Here is a 25,608-nt window from a genome sequence, read left to right as displayed (position 1 = left end):
CACAGGAGAGGCTGTTGGGACCTCGCTCCGTCTCCTCCCAGCTCCTCTCAGTGAGAGGATTCCTGGCTGCGGCCGTGCCGCCACCTGGGAGTCCATCAGTCATTGTTATGGCCGGCCATCCGTTCCTGTTGCTCTGCTTAAATAAACTGAATGGGGCACAGACGGAAAAATACTGCGCCCCATCAAATGTTAAGCTCTGCAAAACAGACTATCTGGAAACAAGGTCAGGTTTTATAACCAGAAGGCTGCAATGTGTCTGTCCGCTTCTCTCTCTGGGAATATGGAGGAACTGCCCATATGCTCCGGTGACACCAACTACACCTTTTTTTTTTTTTATAAAGATGAGGCACATAAATCATTTATGACAATGCCAGGGTAAGGCATGTGTTGCAATGCCATCTGACATTTTGGACAGCAGGACAGCTTGTTATTTATTTATTTTCTAGAGAAAAAAATAAATATAATTTTAGCTCCTTTGGGTCATTAACACTTTAAAACATAATAATGTAAAAATAGATAAGTGGTGTTTTTTTTGGTTTGCAAATGCTAATAATTCAGACTGCTCTTTCAAAAACTAAAAAGAAATCACAACATTCAAACAAATTTAAGCCTGGACTTGAACTAAACCACTCAAAATGTCAAAGGTTCTCGAGTTTCTCTCAGAAAACTTGCTGAGCCCAGTGGTTGGAGCGCTTGGCAGTCATTCATCCAGCGGCCCGTCGTGTTTTTGGGTTAAAAATGTTCAAAGTTGACAAGAAATTTCAAAATATCACTTGATAATTATGTGCTATTGAAAAATTAAAAGATTAATATATGTACACCAACTAAAAAGTCTTAAAAAATGCAAACATTTTAGAAAAACTTAAATAGATAAGCAATGCTAAGCCTAGTGAGGGCCACAAGTAAAGCCTGGTGACCCGCCAGGCTTATAGTACACTAGGTAAGGTCAGAAACTTAAGAACTTCTTGTTCATGAATTTGTGGTAAAGAGCAGAATTACTGATTCCCCTCATCACGTGAACTTGTCCAGGTCTTGAAACAGCAAATTCACCACAGACCACCATTATATTTGACTGCATGCATTATGTCATTTTTTCTGAAATGTTGCTAGCTTTACACCACATCTAACAGGACGCACACCTCTAAAAACTTGAGGCATTCATCTCTTTGAGTCCAAAGATGATTTTTTTTTCTCAAAAGTTTTAAGGATCTTCAAAAAGTGTTGTGGAAAATGTCAGGCAGACCTTTGTGTTCTTTCTGCTCAGCAGTGCTTTCTACCTCGGAACCATTGATGTCATTTCCCCGAAGTCTATTATTGTTGAGTCATAAACACTGACCTTAACTTGGGTGTAAAAAAAAAAAAAAGTAATCCTCTGTGGTGTTCCTTTGTCTTTGTATTTCAGTAGTTTCATGAGTTGTTAAGATAAATGGATAACGGTTTAGTTTAATTTATTGAACTGAATCGTGTTACACCCTTTTTCCAAATGGTTCTGACCGTTGTTTGGGCCACGTTGACTCTTATGAACTATGACTGAAACCTTCGTGGGTTGTATAACCACATTTTCTGACAAGACCCCTTGAGCTGAACGTAGGAAATTACTTAATGTCACTTTAAATTGGAAACAACAATTGGTAATAAGGCAAAATGACAAATGAGGTTATTTATTAACATTAATTTATAGCAGCTTTTACCAGATTCTTAAATGCTTCATTGGTCAGAATTCTGGCTTTACTTTTGGTTTGATGAGATTATTCACGGAAACACAACAACTTAAGTAGAATTTAGATCAATCTTATCCATTGTTTATCCAAAAACAAACTCCAAATTGGCTCCAAATAGTTAGTAGACGATGTTCTTCCTCGTGTACAGATCCAAATAATCTGTAATAGAGCTATATCAAAGCTCTAATTGTCCAATGCAGCCGATATTAGTCTTAAAACCTGAACTTCAAAGGAAGCCATCATTTAATCTTGGCCAAAGTAATATTAACAACAGTATTTTAGAAAATCCTTTGATCTCAGGAGCTAAATGTGCTTCTGACCCGACCAACAGTAGTGGCTCGGTATTGATGTTTCTTAAACATGTTTACATGATGGCTGTGAGTCTTTGGCCATGTGTCCAGAAGCACATTACCCTGGCCACTGCCTTTCTACGCAATTCTGCTTGATTCTCTAAAGAGAAATTTGAAACATGTGAATATCTCTTAGCAGGTTTTCTTCCAGGATTCCTCTGCATTATGGGTCCATCAATCTTCCAATCAACTGTGGCCAGCTTCTCTGAATTTCAGGGATCTCAAACCTCCCCCATTCTCCACGGCTGACATCCTTCAACCTTCAACCTTGAGATGCTCTAACGTGCTTGAATCAGATGGCTAATTTACCTCCTTAGTGGAAAGTCAGGCTTCACAAAGCTCCGCTGGTGACCTAATTGTCTGATTATGACGCGCTGGAGCAGATAAATGTGTGAAGCTGCAGGCCACCAGCAGCCGAAACTCCCAATTTGAAAACTGAACCGAGTTTGACCAAGAACTGGATCTGCATCCATCACTTTCAGCTCTATCCACTCATTCAATCGGCACTACTGTTTATGTCTGCGTTCACTGCATCAACCTATTGCACATATCACTTTCATGATAAATCAGAGACTATAATTCATGCTTTACAAATACTCCACACAGACTTTGCCATATATGGCACTTTAATGTCGATGGTAATGTCACGGATCACCTTATGCATACACATTGTTCTCTTCATACTTTAAAAACTAGTTTAGTACTATATATCTTTTTTTTGATTTTGAATTTAATGTTTATTTGCATATTGCACCATTGTTCTGAGAGTAACTTACCATATTTACAGCACTATAAGGCGCACCTAAAAACCTTCAATTTCCTCAAAAGCCAGCAGCGCACCTTATAATCCAGTGCGCCTTATATATGGACCAATATTGAGCCACAACAGGTCTAGCAACTACGGTAAGCAACTGCTGAGTTTATTTTTCGCACGTAGAAGAAGAAGCGCGCGTTGCATGCTGGGATAGTTGTCAGAACGCTGGTTTGTTAATAAAGTTTGGCTGACCTATCTACCTACCAACCGTCTAGAATCAGGTCGTCTGCAGGTCATTTAGCACCACGTTCTCCACCAACATGCTGTGCGTGAACGGAGAAGGGTGACCATCGTCCGGCCACGCCCCAGCCCAGTCGCGGAAGGCTCTCCTCGCCGACCGGAGTCGGACTGTTTTATTGACATTCTTTATGTCAACAAAGCTTTAGACATTCATCCGGGGTGCTTCGACTAGGGCTACCAAGGGACCAGCCCCTATACATTTAAAGCTGGGAGGGGGCGAGGGAAGAGAGACAGAGACTGCAGCGGCAGTGTGTTGGTTGGTCTGTGTTACCCAGAAACCAGTTGGGCAAAATATCGCAACACCAACACCGTGAGTGAAACAATGACTGGGGCAGCCTACTATATAAAGTACTCGGGGACCACTTTATTATTACATATCCACATTTGTAGAGTACGGAACAAATAGTGCTCTGTGGGTTCAATACGGGACGGGTGGCAACCCTAACTTTAGCGTCTATTCTAAGCGCCTTATAATGCGGTGCGCCTTATATATGAAAAAAGTTTTAAAATAGGCCATTCATTGAATGTGCGACTTATAATCTGGTCTGCCTTATAGTGCGGAAAATACGGTAATTTCAATCTTGTGTATGTCAGTAAAATAAAATAAAAGTTCTGCAAATCACACTGAGAAACTGAAAAATATTCCTACAGATATGAATTCGTCCAGTCTGGCATTGTTTTGTTTTTTCCCCGTCTTGTATGTTGATGGTGGACAACACCAAGAAAAGCACCAGTGGTGTTGTTTTTTCAAAAATAAAGTAACTTTTAATGACCTATGATACTTACATTTATTTCAAACTCCAATTGCAGTTAGTATAATTGTGCAAATATAGGCAATAAATATGTATATCTCATTTGCTTTACATTGTGTTAACATGTATTTGAAAAATATATATATATATTTTTGATTATGTAGAGGAGACGCTGAAAGCATGACATTGCTCAGAGAACACAGCATAAAATTAGACTGAACAGATCTACCCTAATGGGTCGGACACAGTCACAAAGACGTGATCTAGAATTTTTTCAACATCAGGACCGATACAGATATTATCAGATTGGTGTGTCTCTACTTCTCAATGTTTTGTATTCATTTGCTTCCCCTTTACCATGTAAAATCCCAATAAAACACATCGGTGCCTGTTTTTGTGACGCAACGAAACGTTTAAAAAAGCTTCAGGGGAGTCAATTCTTTCACAAGGCACAGTATCTGCTCTGATACAGAAGCTTCCAGCGGCAGACCGCAATGCAATTACAGGTTTATTTTTGAAAACCTGCTTAACCATAAAGCGCCCATAAATAGGTCTTAAATAACCGGGTGTCGGATGTCTGCAACCCCGTGGTTCGCTGCCACCAGTTACCACTACTAATTGCTCCCGACTACATTCCCCATAATTCCTCGGCTTCCTGTGGCTTACTTTTATTTTTTCCATGCTGAGACTTGGGCAGGATGAGGTAAAAGGTTCCAAAACATCTTCACTAGACGGGCTCCAACCACATGAGGAGAAAGAAGTAGGTCGTCCGGGCTGATAATTGGGACATTTTGGTAATAGAGACTCGTAATGGAACGAGTTCAGTTCCAGCAGAGTTAAGATTTTCCTTCTGGGGAAACCAGCAGGGACGGAAAAACAGAGAAGGAGAAAGAAGGCCACCTCTCAGCAGAACAGGAGACATGCCCTCCTGTTTCGGTTTAGAAGATTTTGGAAGAAAAATCAAAGCTGCTGTTGTGAACAAGAAGCAAATGAAATGATGGTCTTCAGTCTTATTTTCTATGTGAGTATAAACCAACTTTTGTGGCCTTGGACAGACTAGAAGTTTACACTTTCTATCTTTCTCGTGACTTACTAAATGTAGGATTTACAGAAAAAGGAAGTTTCAATCCAAATTTGAGAGGTATGACTTACAGTCGTCGATGCGGCTGGCTTCTCGAACATCCTCTTCAGGCTGTCCAGCTGAATATCAAACCTCTCCACCCTCTTCGCAGCCTGCAGGTCCTCCCTGAGCGCCGGCTCGTCTGATGTCACTACCTGCGGCCCGGCGGGAGCGCAGGAAACGAAGCCCGAGGTCGCGCTCACCACCTCCTCTCCATTTCCTGATTGAATTTCCATTGTTGTACGGGAAACTGGACACCTCTCTGCTTTTTCCCTGCAGAGTGCTGCCGCGTAAGGTGAAGCAGGAGAAGGCAGATGTTGCAGGGAGTTCTTCACCGTACGAGTGGCTTCTTTGGGATTGACCAGGCGTTCCGAGAGGTTGTAGGAGGGAGGAGGAGAAAGGAAAGAAAAAAAAAAGAAGTTTTTCCCCCCTTTTACTCCTGTGCCCTGTAATTACTCAAGCACATGAAGGCCTATGTAAGCTCACATGTGGGTTTAGGAAAGCATGTTGAGGTACGAGCAACGGGCCGAAGTGGTGACGACAGGCCAGCTGAGGAAACCCGTTTTAGATTTAGGCAACTTTTGTTAGTTCACTGGAGTTTGTTTTTAGGGGTAACCGATGTAAAAGGTAAACAAAATTGCAGCGTTTTTGAAGTTATTTTTGAAAAAAAAAAAAAAAAGATAAAACATAAATAAAAAAAATACATGCATTAATTCCCTTCCCCTTCAAAAATAAGTGGAACTCAAAACGCTGAGTTCATTAGAACAAATTCTCAATAACATGAAATTACATTTTGTAACCTAGCAACGTGTTCGACGGCTGTAGTAAGAAAAACTAAAATTATGAGAAAGTCATAACATTATGGAAATAAAGTCATCTGAGAATAAGGTCGAAAAGTATTACAAGAATAAAGTTGCACAAGAGCAAAGTTGAACTAATATAAAAATAAAGCCAGAGCTTTATTTTTGTATTACGGCTTTGTGGTAGATACAGTAGATGGCAGCTCAGCTTACAGAGAGCAATAAATGTTGTTATGCACTTTATCCAAGTCAAATTATAGAAGATGCTTTAATAAAACACCAGGAAAAGAGAAAGTAGCTTCTACATTTACGTAGAAACTGTGAGATTAGTCGTGCGCCATGTATCAATCTCAGCAGGATTCCAGAAAACTGACTTCTTCCTCACCCGTCCCTTATTCAGATTTAGTTCTGAACAAATCAAGGCGAGGCCCTACAGCTTTAATCTGTCTGGCCTGCAGCAGGGATTGTCCGTTTTCCTCCAGGCGTTCCAGCTCTTCCCGCAGCGTTTTCCTGTAATGGGGGCTCGGCCAGAAGTGAGAAATTAACACGTCGACTTGGTTTCCTGCGTGACTCGGAGATAGGGTGTCTCATCCTGTCACGGTCAACGAGTGAATCTGTGCAGATCAGGGCGAGTCTGAATACAACGCTCGGAGAGTGAGGCGCACCGAGAGACTGGCAGGAGGAAGAAGACGGGGGGGAAATCAGGAGATACCAGTACCTTAGGGATAAGACCGGTTGGGACCAGTGGAGTTGCTAACTGGGAAATTCACACTTCAACTTAGATAAAAAAATAATAATAATAATGATTGAAGGGGAAATAAAGAGCAAACCAAAGTATTTGCCCCTGAGCCCCATAGCGGCCTCTCCATAATCTGTCATTTTAATCTTTGTAGAGGAATTCTGAACTGTTTTAATTCTCATATTGGGGCGTTATTCATACCAACTCGATAAATTAGAATATTACTGAAAGCCCATTTATTTCTGGAACTTTATCACTAAGTGAAACTCATTATATAGATTAATTACACACAGATGGATGTTTGAAAGCCTATTTTTTTCCCCCAGTTAATTATGATAATTTCCCACTTGCAGCTAATAAAAAACATAACATTAAAAATTAGATTACTACAAGACACTAATAAAAAATTTAATACAGAATTGTGGGCTTAGTTTATTAATTCTTTTAAGGATGATTTTCAAAAGGTACTTTTGATGAGCCTCATCTGAACACATTCTAATTTATTAACTATTACTGTAGAGCGTGGACATCCTGTCTTAGGTCACTAAAACCTTCATTTTGTGTTTTAACGTTGTAGACTTCATTGTGCGCTGATGACATTATCTTGTCTGAGAGCAGAGGTTTACTACAAATGATTACAGATGATTAAGCATCATACTGCCACCACCATGTTTGCCTCTTACTATGATGATCATATTCTCAATGGCGTGCGCTAAGTTTTAGTTTTCAGTTTCCCAAATGGTCTTGAAAATCATCCAGACTGCGTATTCGTTTTTTGTTTGCCTGCATTTGTGGATTACGGCTTTCCCAAATCTTTAGAAACAGCTTTGTATCCCTTTAAATGCTGATAGATGTAAAAGGTTTTATTTTTTATGTGATTGTGTGTTGCTGTTTGAGATCTTTTAGTCTACTAAAAAGGAGGCAAATATCTAATTTACCAAGAAGATAGGGGCTGGGGGAACTTGTTGCTTTGCACAAAGTGCCCGGTTGATTTTTCCCTCCTTTTAATAAATAAAAATCATCATTTCAAAACTATCTTCATGCCAAATGCGCAAGTAAGAAAGGCAAAAGCAGGAGAAATCTTGTAAAGCCAGCAAAGCTAATCTAGTTTCTCAGAGGGCTGGGGAGAATGGAAAGATGAAGCTTTCCAAATCCAATCTTAGGGAATGAGTGGTCATGATATATACCTCTGATAGCAATTTGGAGAAGCTGGAGGACATCGTATCACTGCATTCACAGCAGCCAAAGATGCATTATTCAGAGAGGGCCACAGGTTTGTGTCACTTTCAGCTGGATCCTGTTTCCAACGAGGCCACTCGCCTTACTGCAGTGACTCACATACCAAGAAGATGTACATTATGTCCACTCAGGCCATTTTTTTTATATTTCTGTCATTTCTTTTTACTCTAATTATTTATATTCCATCTAGCGAATACGGTAGGCTTAAAGAGAAAACAGGCTCTCGAAGACCTGAGCCGACGGAATACTAAAGGTTTTCTGTGATGTGCATGTCAATTTGCTGTTTAGTGAAAGCAGCGGGTGGACATTGTTCAAAGTGAAGTGCAGGATGAATTAGGCATGAGAGCGAACAGAAAGAACTGCAAACTGGAGTCCAGACAAGCTATTATTTTATGCCAGAAGACAAGAAACGGTGCTGTAAAGATTTAAGATCGTTTTTATTAGGCGAACAGCGGCAGGTTCTTGCTATGTTCCAGTCCGTATTTCTTGAATTTCTCACTATGTCTGACCGAGCATGAATTTCATGAGAATGAGCTGCAGCACCTTGTAAAGTTACTTGTCTTATAAACCAAATTTCTGTACTGCTGCTGTTCAACAGTACAAGATGATCGGCTTAACTTTTATTTAGATTTTTGGTAATAGAATAGTTTTTGGAGGCATCTTAAAACGTAACAAGTGTATCAATGACTGACGTTATACTCTGATTTTGTCATTTTATGAAACAAATACATGAAAACACAGGAGATTTTTAATAAGTAAGAAGTTGAGTAAGACTGTTGCATTCAGTAACACAACTCTAGATGTATTTCAGGCACTGTACACACAAAGACGAGTGCGGTGCGTTTTTGTCAACAAAAAAAATGCAGCGTGATATGCAGCATCACAGAAAACGATGTAGTTGGTATGCCGGGCCCATCAGTGGCACTGTAACACTGTCAAAGGACGACACAGAAAACACAATTTTGAGATGCATTTGACTTTGATACATTCATTTACAGAGTGATATTCTCCATTTTTATCTGTAACAAACCAGTTCCAAAATAAGTCTGGCTCAGATCTACAGGCTCAATTTATAGAAGCAGAGTGTTTAGAAACAGAGATCATTGCACCAGTTTAACAACACCAGAATTAAGACTGACCTGAAGTTGGCAGCGAAGGAGAAAGTGAGTGAAGAAGACAGGAGAGCAGGGAAAGTAATGTTCTTTGAGATGAAAGCAGGTTGTAGGGGACAGATCTTCATTGAACTTATGCCAGAAGCTTCATTTAGCTAACATTTGTCAATATTGAGTTGTCAATCGTCTTCCCAATACACGTGGCAGGAATTAAGCTCCTCCAGAGAATCAATACTACAGGCAGTGCTGCTGAAAAGCACAACTGGATCTCCACTTATCCTGCCTGATTCCTCTACTTATGGTGTTAGCTAGATGTTAGCAAATCTGCTGCTCACTGGAAATATCCGCAATTATTTGCTGATGAAAGAATTTCAATTTCAATAACTTCATCTCCATTTTCTTTCTAGAAACTCCATTTTGGGAAACACTGAATGAAAGCCCATAGTTTTCTACAGGTTTGCTATTCTTCCTGCTTATGGTAACCTCCTTTTCACTAAATCAAATAGCTACATGCAATGTCTCATTTTGCAGAGACGAGAGAGCTTCGGGTGTGTTATGGTGGAACCAAAGCCCAGTGTTAGTCCATGCTGTGCAGTGAAAGGTTAGCTAATTACCTCAGGTGAGGAATTTGAGATTATTGTTTCCTCCTTTACAATCTGGAAATGAATCCTAATGCAACACATAAACAATGATGTGCATTCGCTCTGTAATACATGAGCATGACTGAGCTGCACACATGATGAAAGTGTGGCTGTGATGATGCAAGGCAGATAATAAAAACTTGTCTTTGACGTTTCATTACTCTGTTTGATCTGTTTGGCAAAGAACAACGTAATCTTTGAAGACAGCAGGTTGTGCGAAATTCTACTTAAGGGTGTCAGAGTTTTCAGGTTATTTGTAAAAATAAGGACTGTTGGCGTATAGTCCAAAACGCACCGAGGTTTGGCGCTGCAAAGTGCAACACGTCCTAATCGCTCTCAAGGTAGACAGAGATGGTGAAGATCAGATTACAGAAACTCTACTCCAGTTACTGAGCTTTTTTATGTCCTGCCTCAGTTTCATTAGAGAGCAGCAGACCATCTGATAAGTTCCAAGAAATGCGTGGCACTAGATCAGCAGCCTGCGGCACCAGCAATACGGCTGAAAGATTCCAAGACCAGGGATTCTCTAAAGCGGACCCGAACTTGTTTCAAAGTTGAGGGACTTCGCAGAGCGTGCAGTGGAAGCTGCGATATCATCCGGGCCATTGTAAGCCGGCTGGTGTAATTAGAAGCTTCGCCTGCGGCGCTCTTTAAACGGGCCAGACAGACGGAGAGGCCATCTGCTGTCCTGACCAGTTCTCAACCTCATCGTCTGCCTCCTCTCCGTGGGAAAAAAAACAAAAAAAACAAGCTCCCAACTCTTAGTCACATTCGCTGCGACCGACGGCCAACTTTTACACTCTGTTATGCCATTTTACATTTAGTACTGAGCAGAAATGGGAAGAAATTGTACTCAACTAACGGCAGCTCTACTTCTATATCCTACTGAAGTAAATAAAAGTATTTTTCTCCCCCACATAACCAGTTATTACTCACCTCTGGAGGGAATGAAACTGAGTGCGGTAGCTTTGACCTAAACCTCAATATGGGGTAGTTTGGTTCTGCATGATGAGCACAAGCTTGTTATAAAGGACAACTGTGCCCTCTAGTGTTCAGTTCCCAGAAGCGCAGAAGAGACTAACAGTAAACAGATACTGGCATACACTAGAGGAAAGAAAAAAAAACACAAAATAGTTTTGCATAACTGGTGACATCAAATTAACGTGTGGATGTGGCACAACTTTCCTCCAGCTGAACAGAAAAAAACCCTGAAATTATTATCTTTGGATCCAAAGAGGAACGATCTGGATTGGGCCCCCGGTTTCGTTTTTTCCGGTTGGAACGGGGGGTTCGGTTTTGAATTTTGGGGTTATTCTGGGCGTGATGCTTCAGCTGCGCCTTCAGAGCGTTATAAAGTCGGTTTTCTATTGGGTGTTGTATCTCTTGAGGATTATCTGGTGTTTTGTCCGGTGTTTTTTTCGAGCAATCTCTCGATGAGTTTCTCTGTTTTTTTCGTTTTTTTGTTTTCTTCGGTGTTCTTCCTAACATTTTTTTTGTTGCTGCTGCTGCAGACTGTTTTTTTTTTTTTTTTTACTACCACCAAGACGGCGGAGCTCATGCTACTTCTTCTGTCGTTCTTCTGCTGAAATAGTTTTTTTTATCCTTTTGTTGTTTTTTCATTCATTGCTGAGCTTCTTAGCACCATACTTTATTGCTGTTCTGTTGTTGTATCAACCTTCCAGAACCTCTAAGGTCTTCTGGTTCTGTTCTGCTTTGCATCCCCAGAACCAGAACCAAACAGGAAGAAGCCGCATTTAGCTTCTACGTACCACAAATCTGGAACAAACTTCCAGAAAACTGCAAAACAGCTGAAACACTGAGCTATAAGGCAATACAATAGCTAATTCTTTCCATCTTACCTTTCAGCCCACATTGTTTCATTTTGATGTATTTTTCCCTTCCTTCATTTTTTTTTAACATTTTTGATGTGTAAGTCAAAATGTGAAAAGTTCCAGTTTGTGTAACAGTGTGCAGCTCCTTTCTAAATCCAAAGTCAAGACAAAATTTGAAATTTTGAAAATAATTTCAAGCAAGATACACATTTTCTCTTAGATGGAACATCTTTGGTTTCGGGAACAAAGAGAACAACGAATCATTGAACAAACCGCACAATCACACGGCCATATAGAGCAAATTTATCTCTGTAATGCATCTAATTTAGTCACATGAAGTGCACTGATTTTTTTACCCTCTAGTGATATTTACAAGTCCTGCTCCATTACAGAAAATAGTCCGGATCATTAAGCTTTGTTTTTCTGTTTTCTGAGCTGAGGGAGCTCCGTGCGTCTAACTTTATCTTCCTCTCTATCAGACATGCATGCACTAATCTGTGGCTGATGCTGCAGCTTGGCAGCTGAGCCATTCGTTCGGGTCCCAGAGGTATCAATTACACCCAGCCAGACAGCAGAACCAGGCAGGAGCTGGGAATTAATGATGGCTTCATGACTCAGGCTGGAGCAGAAACACACTGTGGAAAAAAGACACACTCTCTGAGCAACAACTCCCCCTGGTGGACGCTGGTCAAACTGGACTGATTTTTTTATTTTACTTTTTTTTTTAAATCAAGTGCTTTTAGAGTTAGGTAAAGTAATGTATTTATGTCTATAAAAATAAAGAATAATAATAATTTTAACCTAACCAAACACCCAAATTAGACAGCTGAACTCCCTTAGAAAGCACAAAAATAACAAAATAGACTTAGTGACTTAGAAAAAGATGAACACGAACTGAACCCAGAGCAGTTGCTATTATAAAATCCAACAAGAAATTCTTAATACATGGCTCAAATTCTAAATATGCTTCATGAAACCTGTAAAAGAACAAGACTAGGGTCATTTTAGGTTTGTGTCTGGCCACTTTCCCCCCCAATTTCTTACATAATTCATTCATTACTACATGTTATGGATGCCAATGAGGTGACAAAAAATTTAATTTGGATGGAGGGGGGGGAATTGAAAGATCTCATGTTCATTAGGAGAATCCATTTCCTACACATAGTTGCACATCTACCAGTTGAGTTGAAAGGTTTTATCAATGAGAAAATGTGAAAACCAGTTTGAAAGTAAAACCTTTTGAACGATTCGGGGGTTGTTTTCTAAAAAAGTCAAAGTTTAAAACAAGGCACATTGTCCCTAGTTTCATCTCAACTGACCAGAGCATCTTCTTCCATATTCTCTCTTTTTACCAATCGCCACATTTAAGTTACCTGGCAACAGATTCTCCTACCTGAGACGTGGATCTCTGCAGCTCCTCCAGAGTCTGTCAGGTTAGACGGTCGGCCTCGTCTTCGTCCATCTCCATAGATCTGTGAAGGACAAATTTAGTTTAGATGCCGACACACTTTTAATGTTCTTATTTGTAAAAAAGATAAAAGAATAAATTACTGCATCCTTATGCACAATCTGTTGATCTATCAGAATTCCCAGTGAATAACATTGCAAACATTTTTTCAGGTGCTGTATACACTACAATAGCTTCCTATTAAAAAAAAAAAAAAAAAAAAAGCACCAAACCTTCATGTTAGAGCCACATCACAGCCCCCTCCTCCCTCAGACCCCTTTAGCTGCCTCCCTCCTCCATCTAGCTCCCCTAGAAGCCCCTCCCCCCATGGCTCGTTGCCATGGAAGCTGATTGGAAGGATCGCTCCGTCTCCCCTGCACATCGGTGCCGGAGACGAGCAGGACAATCCAGAGACCAAACCCGACAGGATTCAACCGTTCACACTGAAAAAACTGTTGGACTCTGAATGAATTTAATTTATATTTTATACTCGTCTCAACACGCAGACGCAACATAACAAGAACAGTTTCATCTCCTTAACAAGACCTAATTTGCTCATTTTCATTTTAAAATGGATACCCTTATTTCTGGGTTTTATTTAAAATCAAAATATGTCCAGATTTTATTTTTTTTTTTTAAATAAGGTTGTAAAAATTTATTTGTAAAACCATTTCTTCAGAGTCTGCACTTCGCTTAAATGCAAACAGAAAAAGAAACGGCGTGTTCACAGCACACAAACTCAAGGCTGCGCCACTTTAATGAGAGGACATAACATTCCGGGTCCGGCATCTCTATGGCAACAATATGTGTGGGGGGTGAGCGGTTAATCATATCACATTGTTGACTACGTGGATGTTAGTCACAACGTTTACATTGACTTCAGTTTGGTCAATTAATCTGTTGTAAACGCAAATGCAAAATAGAGATGAATTCTGGAAGGAAAAGGTTACAGATTTTTTTTTAAAATGTTTTACTCTGATGGTGAAACATGGCAGTGTAGGTATCATGCTGTGAGATACTTTCCAATCTCTAAGAAAAAAAAAGCGACAACTTATTGCAACTATAGTTGTAACCATCTCCTATTAAAACAGTAAGTACTTAGTTTGCTATAATTTAATATATTAATTAACCCTCAGTGATTTCATTGCTTTGTATTTTAACTGTGGAGAAAAAAAATATTTTGATCCTAAAAATCATATTAATAAATATATTGATATTTTTTCCCAATGTACACAATAGTCATAATTTATTTAAAAAGTGTAACTCATTAAATGCCATGTAAAGAGATAAAAGGCTCACAAGATGCAGAAATAAATAAATATATATATATATATATATATATATATATATATATTCACATTTTATACAATTTGCATTAACAAAACCAAAGGAATGCAAAAATAATACGTGAAAAAGTCCAACAGATTTTATCCTGGTTTCTGTAGGTTCACCATTTCAAATGTAAGACATTTTAAGACATTATAGATGAAATTGAAGATCTTTATCTCTACAGAATTGTGCAAACTTTGTCCAACTGATAAATTTGTACCTTTGATAGACACAAAAAAAACTTAGCTAGTTAGCTAGCTAGCAAGCCAGGTAGCCTCAACCGACTAGTGATGTAATGTAGATGTCTGAGTGCAACTCAAACTTTTGGCCTGACAGAAAAATCTGATGAGAAAAGAAAATAATTATAGAATATATGAAATTAAATAGTCTTTTTTGTCAGTTTTTCCTTCTACTTCTTTAGTAATGCTGGATTCTGGATATTTTTCTGGCTAGAGCAACATGATTGAGTTTCTCCAGATACAGCTAGAGACGCACCGATCCGATATTAATATCTGTATCTGTAATATTCAGCATTGCTTTTCTGTATCTGATTTGATACTGGCCAACACTAAACCTGAGATATTGTATCAAAAATGAAAAAAGTGGATTGGTGCATCACTAGATATAACCCGTTTCCTCTTATTTTTTTTGGTTCCTGCCATTGATTTGAGATTCAACGCAGCAAGAAGAGTGATTGGACAAATGAAGCCCATCGCGTTTGCATTCTAAAAACTCTCTCTTATTTCCCCTCCTTGAATCACTGAGCATCCGCAGACTCTCACGCGAAGCACTCCTTCATTGTACGATCTTGGTGAGCTTGCTTCACCTCTGTCAGGCTCGAGCGCTTCCAGCCGGCAGCGGCACCGAGCTAACAAGTCTTTGTGAGGAGCGAGGGAGAGGAAGAGGGGAAGGAGGGGTTGCGGAGCAGGAGAGAATCAGACGGCGAGGGAGCTGACAGCGCCAGCACAGAATGAGGATGCAGTGGAAGCAGGCATAAGACAGCGACGGAGGCGGCACAATAGTGCGAGGTGCTGCTGGAAAAGAGAGAAATAAGGAAGAGCAGGCATCATGGCAGCGCTCACTGCATCGTCACGGCACATGGGGAATTCTGGCCGCCGCTGCTGAACATTGCGTGATGCAGAGGAGAGAGTCGGGAGGACCTCCAGGAAACCAGAAGCAAGAGACGGAAACAGGTCAGTGAAGACGGTCAGAGCAGCGGGGAGCCGGACCACCTCGGCCTCCGGGAGGTTCGCTTACGTCACATGGTGGCACTGACTTCCATTTGTCAATGAGGAAAATCTCATGTCAGTGTTTGGGATGAGGACATGAATGGGGAGTGGGAGGCTGTGTGTGCATGCGGGCTTCAGAAAGTAACGGCGCTCGCTCGCTCAACGAGGGATTTTTGGGCTAAAACGGGCGCAGGATGGGGATGGAAGGTTTTAAACATACAACACTGATCGCCGATTTATCTACAATGCCGTCGTGCCCTTTCGTTTTCTTGTGCTGAAACGGAAAACGATAATCGCGGGGACTTTTGCACTGATAAAGAAAATTGTATAACACCGTAGGAGGCGAGACAAAGCCGGTCCAAGAGGAAAACCTTGGCTCATCATTCAGCCCTGCTGCATGTGATGTAATCCTCATCCAGCCCAATGTCTCTGCTGAATAACTTCTTCTGATTGGAAATAAAAACAAACAAAAAGTTGATGAGGGTTCCCCTAAAGAGGCCACAACAACTGATTGTATTTAGAACTGCTGTTTCATTACTCATCAACATAGAATAGGATGACATCTGGTTAGCCCAAATCTAGACAAGATCATTTCATCTTTGACATGACTTGTTTTCTATTTGCAAGGCATCACAAAAAGGCAAGGTCACCCAAGAACACTCATGTCTATTAGTGGAAGATCCATTTATAAAGTCAGTACATTAATAAACTCTGTTCTTCCATAACTTCAACATATTTCACTGAGATTTTAAGTGATAGAGCAACAGAAAGCAGAATGTGAAATTGAAGTAGAAGAGCTAGTTTTCAGTGCTTTTCTGGTTCATTTGTGGATAGTGAGGTGGGGAAATAAGAGAAATAGTTTTTAGAATGCAAATGTGATGGCCGTTATTTTTCTGATCGCTTTTCTGGTGTAAATTTGTGTTGGTTGCCTTAAAAGTAAAGCTAAAACGTTGCATATTACCTTAAGCACAACATCTCTACAGTGAAACAAGGTAGTGGCAGCAACATGGTGTGTGGATCCTGCATCAAAAAGAGAATCAGCAATTAAATGTCAGACTTTAAAACTTGGAAAGGTGTTAGAAGAACATGCTACAAGACTTGACTTGAATTTCTGAAGTCGGTTCTGACAAAAACAATGGCCCTGGGGAAATGAATACAAATATACTTTCTCTGCAATTATCAGATCTTGCCCACAACAAAATCTGGAAAAAAAGTTGAAGGGTTATGAATATATTTGCAAGGCACTGTATGGACATCATTCTGTCATGCTTAATTCACAACATTTACTTTACTAATTACTTTTGTTGGACTGTTAGTTAAGACAAAGTTTGTTTATGTTTTGGAAACTCCAAAATGTAGATGTAGAAGCATCACATGCCACATCTATATGTCACTACAGGTTTGAACAGTTATACAACAGGTAAACAAAAAGGTGTTTTATTATTAGACTGGATTATGGTGCATTTCCTTTTCCTTAATTATGAAATGTCTAAGTACTTCAAATGCGAGTCAGAAGACCTGGAAAGGTTTCCGTCGTCATGTCGGGTTAACAGGCTAACTACTATTAGCAAAACATGCCAATAACGATGCTACAGCTCAAACAAATATGCCTTTAAATGCTGAGCAAATTGTTCAGCAACCGTTTATGTGCAAACAAACATGTTAGAGCTGCAACTATCAGAGCGTGGTAGCCATATTGAACTTTAAGGTGAGGGTTCAAGTCAAATTTATTAACTAGACTAAACAAAGCAAAATTAAGAGTTTTTATTGTCCAAAGCAACAAATTGTATGCTTTCTGAAAATAATGTAGTCAAATATTCAGCATTCGTAACCACATTATGCTCTTTTGTAGCTTTATAACTGTCTCTTTTCGCAGCTAACGCTATGCTACATTTGCTAGCCTATTGCTACCTTTTGTTAACACTGAGTTGGTGGATTTTTGTGTCTCAAAAAAGCTGCCTTGTGACAATGATGAATATATAAAGTTGTGGACTAAAAAACAAAAAAATGGAACAAAAGGACACAAAGTTGGTTTGCTACCATTTGCGAGCAACATGCTAGCTAGATGGGTAGCTTGTTGTCTGCAAAGAAATACGTTTGAATTTAAGATAAAGGATAAACCAAATTATTCCAGTATTCTGTCTGAAAGCTTTCAACAAATTAAAAGGCTAAATCAGTTTTTGAAAAAAATCGTGAAGTTTCTTCAATCTGTTTTTTGTCGATGTGTCTGTGGCACAGGTGTGACCAGCGGGACCTGCTGCAAGATGAGTGGGATCCTGAAGAGAAAGCTTGAAGAGGAGCCGTCCTCTTATTTGTCTCTGCAGGGCTCAGAAGATGACGAGGTTTCCTGCAGCGACAGCGGCAACAGCAGCGATAGTCTTAATAATTCTGTCCCTTCCGGGATTCTAGATCGTAAGATCTCACCAACAAACCTTTCTTGTTTTATTAGCCTGATTGGTAATGGTTTTCAGAATTCAGGAGGCAAAGAGAATGAGCTTTAATGCTGCAGTACATCTGTACGATACTGTTAAAGGGGGAGATGCTACCTTGCTTTGTGCCAACAAACTTTGTTCATTTGGTAATTTGTCTGGCATTTCATTCAAAGTATTTTAAGCTTCATCCATGGCTTCATAGAAAATGTTTTAGTATTTGTCCTATTAAAGATTTTCTGCTTTTGCTGTTTTCGTCAAACAAGCCATTTGAAAAGAAAGGTTACAAAGCAGTTTCATACAGTTTGGGACTTTAGATCACAGTAAGATTCATTAGGGCAAATGGAGAATATCTATGTGTAGACATCACAGCACTATACATACAATATGTAGAGCATGAATGTGAAATACCCTTTACAAACACGTTTTGTGTCTCCTACATAAGCGTAGCCACTGCTTCAGCTTTATCATTGGTTTGTGTCTCCCTCTTCTATGTCTCACTGTTAGCCTCTATCCAGAGGCAGTCAAAGCGACTGCGGGGACGTAATGTGCACTTTGAGAGCGTCACCGTGTACTATTTCAGCCGGCGCCAGGGCTTCACCAGCGTGCCGACGCAGGGTGGCAGCACCCTGGGGATGTCGCCGCGTCACAGCGGGGTGAAGCGCTTCACCCTCAGGGAGTTTGCCATGGAGCAGAAACGGAGCCATCAGAACATGCTGAGGGATCATCTTAAAGAGGAGAAACTCAACGCCATCAAACTCAAAGTCGGTGGAGCAACCCATTGTGAGGTTTCGAGTTTAAATACATGTAACATTTTTGGTTCCGTCTCTTCAGCTAACCAAGAACGGCACGGTATCCTCCATGGAGGCCGATACACTGACGCTCGACGACATCTCAGAGGATGACCTGGACGTGGACAACACAGAGGTGGACGACTACTTCTTCCTCCAGCCCCTCACCACCAGGAGGCGGCGCGCGCTCCTCCGTGCCTCTGGGGTCCGTCGCATCGATGTGGAGGAGAAGCACGAGCTGCGCGCCCTGAGGATGTCTAGAGAGGAGTGTGGGTGTCGCTGCAGGGGGATATGCGACCCAGAGACCTGTGCTTGCAGCCTGGCCGGCATTAAGTGCCAGGTAAATGGAAATGTGGTGAGGCACATCTATAATACTAAAGTTTTGTAAATGTCTGTCTGTGTACGAAAACACATCGAATATAAAATGACCTCTTAGTATCAGGAGGATTTATTTGTTCTTCACTAGGATTAATCACGATGCAATTACCTATGGATCTGTTATTTACAAGTTGGGAGAAAAAGAGTTATGCAAGTGATTAATTAAAGATGGCCAACACTTTCAGGCAGATTGACCAGTAGGAGATGTAGCGACATAAAATGTTTGAGTTGACAAAAACAGATATGGATAAAATTTGAACAATACTTTTAGGAAAACTAAGTATCCACGTTTTTTTTATTTTCAATAAATAAAGGATTCTTGAATAATAAACTGTCGTAACTGGAGAGTCTCAGTGAACAACTACAGGATGAAAATACATTTAAACAAAGATTAGCTTAAATGTTTCATAGATGCTAAGGCAAAATTTGGCTTAAGTGATCAATGCTTAGATGTTTAAGTAAAGGACTTTTGTATGTCATGTTATCATTATAACTGCAATAACAATACTTTTTTTTTCAAAATACAAACTAAACTACTTCTTATCTGCCTTTGAGATTATTTTGTTAGCATTGTGTTCCGAGGGACTCGATAAAACAATGTATTTCTAGTTGGAAACTAACAATTCTTGTTACAAACAGAACTTTACCTCTGATGATTTCAAGGTAGTGTCTAGTAATAAGTGCACAGGTGTTAACAAGACAAATTATCACACTGTATTTGAGACTCTTATTTTGAAGTATGCAAGGAAGTAGTATATGAGTGAATGCTGTGCTAAATTCAGATTGCTCTTCAGACACTACTACTTTGTCTGCTACTTTTTGCAGCTATATTTTGGATTCTTGTCAGAAAAGAAAATTAGTGACCTAAAAGATTTAAACTCGGTCACAGGCTAACCGCTCACGGCTAGGCTAACAAAGTAATATTAGCATCTGCTTCAAAGCTTCCCTTAATTGCAAAAGAGCTATTTCCAAGTTTTTTCAAGAGTCTGGACAATTTTTAGTCACATGGAGTTACATATCTAAAACAATGATTAAACCTGAAATGGATAATTAAGACAGAGATCTTTTGCAGCACAGCTTGAAGAGGATTTTTAAAGCATTTATAGGACTTTCAGTTATCATCTTAAAGGTCACCAAGGTCACATGCCAAAAAAGATTTGTGGAACAGACTTTATGTAGATGATTAAAAAATTGTCCTACAAAATCAAGTGTCAACTGAATAAAAATCACTCAAAACACGTTATATATTTTTTTCTGTTTAAAAAGGATTAAAATGATCCTTTCCTTCAAAATTTCCTTCAGAATTGCCCCAAATCTAAAACACTGGACAAATCTGGCAGATTTATAAACCGAGACTTATACATGGTCCTCTTTTAGTCCTTTTGTTTACCGTAAAATGAATCACTATCATAGTAAAGCATAATGCCTAAATAGTCTAAATAGAACAGAGTAGATGATGCTATATTGATCCCAATCATACAAAAAAAAAATAGTTACAATCTCTAAAGGTGTTTTGCTTCTGGAACGGACGATAAATGACGAGTATGTGCAAAATAGCAAATAAATATACTTTTTTTCTCATATTTTTAAAATTTCCAAATTTTACTGCAGAGCCCCGAGGGTAGTTAGTATTTTTTTTTTTAAATCTACTTTTTCATGGCTGGGTTTATCCGTTAAATAATACAGGATGGGCGCATCATACGTGCATCTTTTCCAGTAGCGCTGCAGATGTAGTACCAAATCATCCGCAGCAGATTCTGAACTTCTCCCTGACTCATGATTGGCAGCTGCCTCTCCTGTGTGTGATGTCTGCCCCCCCCCCTCCAGGTGGACCGCATGTCCTTCCCCTGTGGCTGCACCAAGGACGGCTGCAGCAACGGCGCCGGGCGGCTGGAGTTCAACCCGGTCCGCGTGCGCACCCACTTCCTGCACACCATCATGAAGCTGGAGCTGGAGAAGAGCCGCGAGGAGCAGTACCAGCAGACGGAGCAGCAGCTTGTAACCAGTGGCAACGGTTACCACGGCAACACCACCTTGATCCAGCAGCAGCAGCAGCAGCAGCAGCAGCACAGCCCTAAGTCTCTGAAGATGAACAATCCCATCATGCATTTCCAGAGCACGGGTGACTCCGACTCGCATCTGGACGAGGACGAGGATGACGACGAGGAAGAGGAGGACGAAGATGACGATGAAGACGAGGAAGACGAGGCTTACGACGAGGACGGCAGCAGCGTCTGCAGCGGGCTGTCGGACTGCAGCACACACAGTCTAGAAACTCTCGACCCGGAGGACGCAGACGAAGACGACGAGGATGAAGAGGAGGAGGAGGACGAAGAGGATGAGGAAGAGGATGAAGAAGAGGACGAGGAGGAAGACTGGGACTGTTCGTTGCACGGACTGAATCCTCCCTCGTACTCCGTCCCCCTCCCCTCTGTTCTGAGTTACACCAACAGCCCCCTCAGCCTCAGCGGCCCGTTCCATGGCGCCCCCTCCCTGCAGCCCTACCAGCTGGACGGCTCGGCGAGCGAAGCGCCAGCCTTCCTCGGCGACACCCTGAACGCTGCCGCGCCCATGCTCCCCTCGGTCGAATCCGCGCTGGAGTCCGAAATGGGCGCCGAGCCGCAGAACCGTTTCTCCGAGCTCGGCCCCGGCCTCCGCAAAAACCCGGACTGCGATGACTCACAGGCGGAGCGAGAGACGATGTGTGGAGACGTCAGCCACACAGCGGCCTCAGAGAACGCCTGATGAGGAAGGAGCGACATGGATTGTTGGTGTTCTTTAGAGAGGAAGTGAAAACATGTCCCACCCACTCCCTTACAAATTTTGTTAAATTTTAACTTTTTCTTTTTTTTTTTTGTTGCACGTACACGCTTCAAGATCAAAGTAATTAGTATCAATCCTGAGTAAATACAAAATGCAGTTCTCAATGATGACGTCATAGAAAGAAACTGTCCCATGAGTCACTAATCACTCTTGAACTTCATTACTGGAATTACTCCGAAACACATCGGCACAAGCTGCGTTTCCATTACAAAGTTGCGCAAATCTTTGTCTCCATTTCGCTGATGTCAAAAAGACACAATTTCACAAACACAATGGCAGTGTTTTCATTGAATAAGAAATTAAATGAAAACCACATGTACATAAGCTCGTTCACGCAATACATCATGGCAGTGACAACTCCATGAGGTAAATGCATAATTCAGCCATGGCGCCAGATGGACTGTCTGAAAAAAACTAACTCAAATCCTCCTCCTCCTACCACTTCCTGTCGTTTTCTTCATGGTTTCTGGCAGTAGTAACATCCAGTTGGTGCTCATGCGACTCCTGCGATGAGAAAAAAAGTGTTTCTGCTGCAGTTTTGCGAAATACATTTATTTCGATACTGCCGAAAAACCACAGTGCAAAAACTTTTTTTTAAAAACAGTTGGAGGTTTTTTTTCCGAAATTGGCGTTTTTCCATTAAATACATTCTATTTTTGTATATTCAAATTGCGCAATTTATAGTTAATGAAAAGGCAATTAATTTATTCAGGCAGTCACAGAACTTCTTTATACTGCAGCAGAGACTGGACATATGAACATTTAATTATACTCTTTTGTGGTAACAACAAAAGTGACAATAGAAGCTATTTAAAAATGTATTAAAGTATTTTTTCTGTGATTAAATCTTAAGTTTATGACTTAATATCTAACATACCTACTAAGAAATAGGCTGCATTTTGTACTTACTCAGGAATCTGATATCAATATTTCTTGGATGGTCTAAGACAGGGATGTCCAAAGTGTGGGCCCAGGGCCATTTTTGACCCTTGAAGTGATTTTGTTCGGCCCGTGACAACATGTCAACAACGGTAAAAATGAATTACAACACAAAAGCATTGGGAAAATAGCTGTTTTTCTTTTGACAAGGCAATAGTCGGAAGCCTTAATATGTTTTTCATCTTTAAAGTCATACAAGTTTTGTAAAAAACAAACAACCCCCCCCAAAAAAATCTAACTATATTTTGCATTTTAGATTTAACAAATTTTGACACGCTAGTAGTTAAATTTCACCTGGTTTGTCAAAGATTTGGACATCACTGATCTAAGACATGCAAGTTTGACAAAATTAAAACAAAAAACAAATCGATAAAAACGGTAGAGTGGCAAAGCCTTTTTCACAGCTTAGTACCTACAGAAGTTTGCCGTGTTGTTGATTAGTGCCCTTTTGACGGACAGTCGCTCATTTCGACCCAGAATGCACCAGGAGTTGAGTCAATCTAGGTTGTCCTCAAACCCATTTAAGATTGTGTAATATGATAAACATGGAGAATAAAACAATAACACAGTGGTTAGGTCTGCTACTTTGTATTTGCATTCTATGGTTTGCTGTTCGGGCTCCGTTTTCGACGTGTTTGCTGCATGTTTTCCCGGTTGTGTCGGCATCTGTGACGAATCGGAAACCGGATTTCGAGGTGCTTGTATTGGTTCGGTATTTTCTGTTGTGCTACTGTTGCTGCCAATGTTTCTGCAGTGCTTCTCTGTATCGCATGTGTTCGGTTTACTGGAGATGTTCCTTGGTGTGCGCGTTCTGTACGATCAAAACATCTGTTGCGGGTGAAAAACACACCTCTATTGTAAAGACACACACCAGTAAATGACCCTGTCGAAACCTTTGCAGTGCTTTGCGAAAGTATTCGCACAAGTTGAACTTTTTCATATTTTGTCTCAGAAAAAGAATCTAGAGACTTCACATAAAGCCACAGTAAAATACATTAAAGTTGTGGTGTAAAGGTGACAAAATATGAAAAGGGCCCATATTATAAATACATCTGGAAGGTACTATATCTTGAACCCATCATTAAAGTGTCCTCGTTTTCCAACGATATCGCTTTAATTTTTTTAACTAATGTTCTTCTCCCCTAAAGCCCATCCAAACTGGCTTTATTCAGCCATGTCCTTTGCTTCCTGAAAGTTGACTTAAAAACAGAATTAGCAGGGTGAATTTTAGGGTCACTGTATTTATAAAGTGAATTTAAAGGGTTTTTTTTTTTGTTTTTTTGTTTTTTGGTAGGTATTTGGCTCAGAATTTTGAACAGTGGACCAACTCTTAGCCCAACATGGCTCAAATGTATTTAAATGTGATGTAAACCACAGCGCAAATATGATAATTCAAGTAAAACCAAAGGTTTGTCACCAATCATGCTTTAGCTTTGTGATTAGGCACAACAATTAGCAAATCCCAGTTTGCAACTAGACAACCACTTGAACGTGAACTAATTCCAAGTTTATACTTTCAAAAAAATCAACACAAAAGGGACACAAGACAGTTTAGGATTAGGCTCAACATCTTCTTAGGCTCGTTAGCATGCTAGCATCCTTCTGTATGACGTAGCTCAGACGCTCAGTCAGGTTTCTGCTGTAAATTATGACGTGTTTGAGCAAGGTGTTTAAGCAAAGTTTATATCACACTAATTTTTGCATGTTTATCAATGCATACTTTTTAGGCTATCAGCATTATGGATATAATAGCTGAGGATAAGCTGTTGCTAATCACACATCTGACCTGATGACAGAAGTGTAAGCAACTGTACACATATCAGTTGTGTCCAGTTTGTGAATCAAAGTTGCACAAAGAAGTCATTTAAGCGATTTTTGACCTAGTTGTTGCTAAAAGTTGTTGACGTTGGACTCCTGCCAACACTAGTTTTAAAGATAGTTATAATTTAATTAAAAATATTGAAATTGAAAAAACTACGTCAGACTTACCACTCCAGGTTATGTACTGTCGCTGACAGCTGTCCTATTTTTCATTCCTCAAAATTTCAGTGACCCTGTGTGAGTCCACGCGCAGCAATCTTCTGTCTTCATGGTCACCTATAATCCGGATAAAGTTTTATATGAGTGAAGGATTATAAAAACGTAATAGCATGGTTAGACAATGCAGTATATAACAGCTTCAGAGGCTCTTACACTTTCTGGAATCAGCGTTTGTCCTAGGTTGTACATCCATTTTTTTTAAGTCCACAGCTGTATCCAGGCAGATAAACTATCGGTAAATAACCTGTAGAAACTTTGGCGGGACTTTTAGACTGAAAATATGTGTAAAAAAAAGAGAGAAGGCACAGAAAGAAGCGGCTATTGTTGATAGAAAGCAAAATTTGAGGAGTTTTGTTAGCACTTTACCGTCTGAGAGGATTTCGGTCGCCAAGAGAAGGAGCAGGTGTGGAGTTGTGTTTGGTACATAGTCCCACAAAGCTGAACCGGAAGTGAGCCGCATCACATTAGTAGGCAAGCGCATACCAGTGCGTAGCGGACGCATGGTTTTGATCTTTGAAATAATTCAAGTTTTATATTGGGAAAAATATAGCTAGAAAATAGTTATTTCTGCCTGAATTTGGTAAGTTAGCGTTTTTTGTTTGTTTGTTTGTTTGTTTGTTTTTCATTTTAGTCTTTAAGCTACCAGAATTTAGACTATACTTGTGTATCTTTGTTAATTCTTGGATGGGTACTTCACTTTTACTTGAATTACAATTAAGCGCAAATTCGCAAAGTGCTCATTTTTGGCTGGATACAAAACTTGGCAACGTCGAGATAAACCGAATAGCCAATGTACTTTGCTGTATTTGATTGCACCTCGAAAAACCAAATACTGCACCATTG

At 40.2% G+C, this 25,608-nt stretch overlaps 2 protein-coding genes and 1 long non-coding RNA gene across 4 annotated transcripts in view; 2 read left to right on the top strand and 1 right to left on the bottom strand.

The window, feature by feature from the left end:
• xirp2a (xin actin binding repeat containing 2a) overlaps positions 1–5,324 on the bottom strand; it is a 58,061-nt gene extending 52,737 nt beyond the window's left edge. Inside the window, exon 1 of the mRNA XM_016678156.1 lies at positions 5,030–5,324. Within this exon, the coding sequence (XP_016533642.1) occupies positions 5,030–5,233 (204 nt within the window). The 5' untranslated portion in view covers positions 5,234–5,324. The remainder of the gene's footprint in view (positions 1–5,029) is intronic.
• LOC107837785 (uncharacterized) lies at positions 4,589–5,404 on the top strand. Its single transcript, XR_001663830.1, has 3 exons — positions 4,589–4,898; positions 5,110–5,189; positions 5,277–5,404. It is a non-coding gene; the product is annotated as an uncharacterized LOC107837785 (long non-coding RNA).
• A 9,430-nt stretch (positions 5,405–14,834) lies between these two features.
• Positions 14,835–23,831, top strand: LOC103147183 (cysteine/serine-rich nuclear protein 3-like). Of its 2 annotated transcripts, none has more exons than XM_007565408.2 (5): positions 14,835–15,329; positions 17,604–17,777; positions 18,302–18,558; positions 18,629–18,940; positions 20,791–23,831. In XM_007565408.2, exons 1-5 carry the CDS (start codon positions 15,272–15,274, stop codon positions 21,706–21,708), a joined length of 1,719 nt encoding a protein of 572 aa, XP_007565470.1. In that variant the 5' UTR covers positions 14,835–15,271; the 3' UTR covers positions 21,709–23,831. The 2 variants fall into 2 exon arrangements, with proteins under 2 accessions (XP_007565470.1, XP_007565471.1); XM_007565409.2 differs by having other exon boundaries at positions 14,836–15,329; positions 18,629–18,925.
• Positions 23,832–25,608: the final 1,777 nt, after the last annotated feature.

This window comes from Poecilia formosa, unplaced genomic scaffold, assembly GCF_000485575.1.
Source record: "Poecilia formosa unplaced genomic scaffold, Poecilia_formosa-5.1.2 Scaffold175, whole genome shotgun sequence".
Taxonomy (NCBI): domain Eukaryota; kingdom Metazoa; phylum Chordata; class Actinopteri; order Cyprinodontiformes; family Poeciliidae; genus Poecilia; species Poecilia formosa.
The sequence above is the reverse complement of the archived record's forward strand: the minus strand, read 5'-3'. Positions and strand labels throughout refer to the sequence as shown.

Bases quoted from the DNA above. Each gene is read 5' to 3' on its own strand.
- LOC103147183 (XM_007565408.2), top strand. From the start codon at position 15,272: ATGCAGAGGAGAGAGTCGGGAGGACCTCCAGGAAACCAGAAGCAAGAG. The intron at 15,330-17,603 runs GTCAGTGAAGAC...TCTGTGGCACAG, and splicing joins GAAGCAAGAGACGGAAACAG to GTGTGACCAGCGGGACCTGC. The intron at 18,559-18,628 runs GTCGGTGGAGCA...CCGTCTCTTCAG, and splicing joins TCAACGCCATCAAACTCAAA to CTAACCAAGAACGGCACGGT.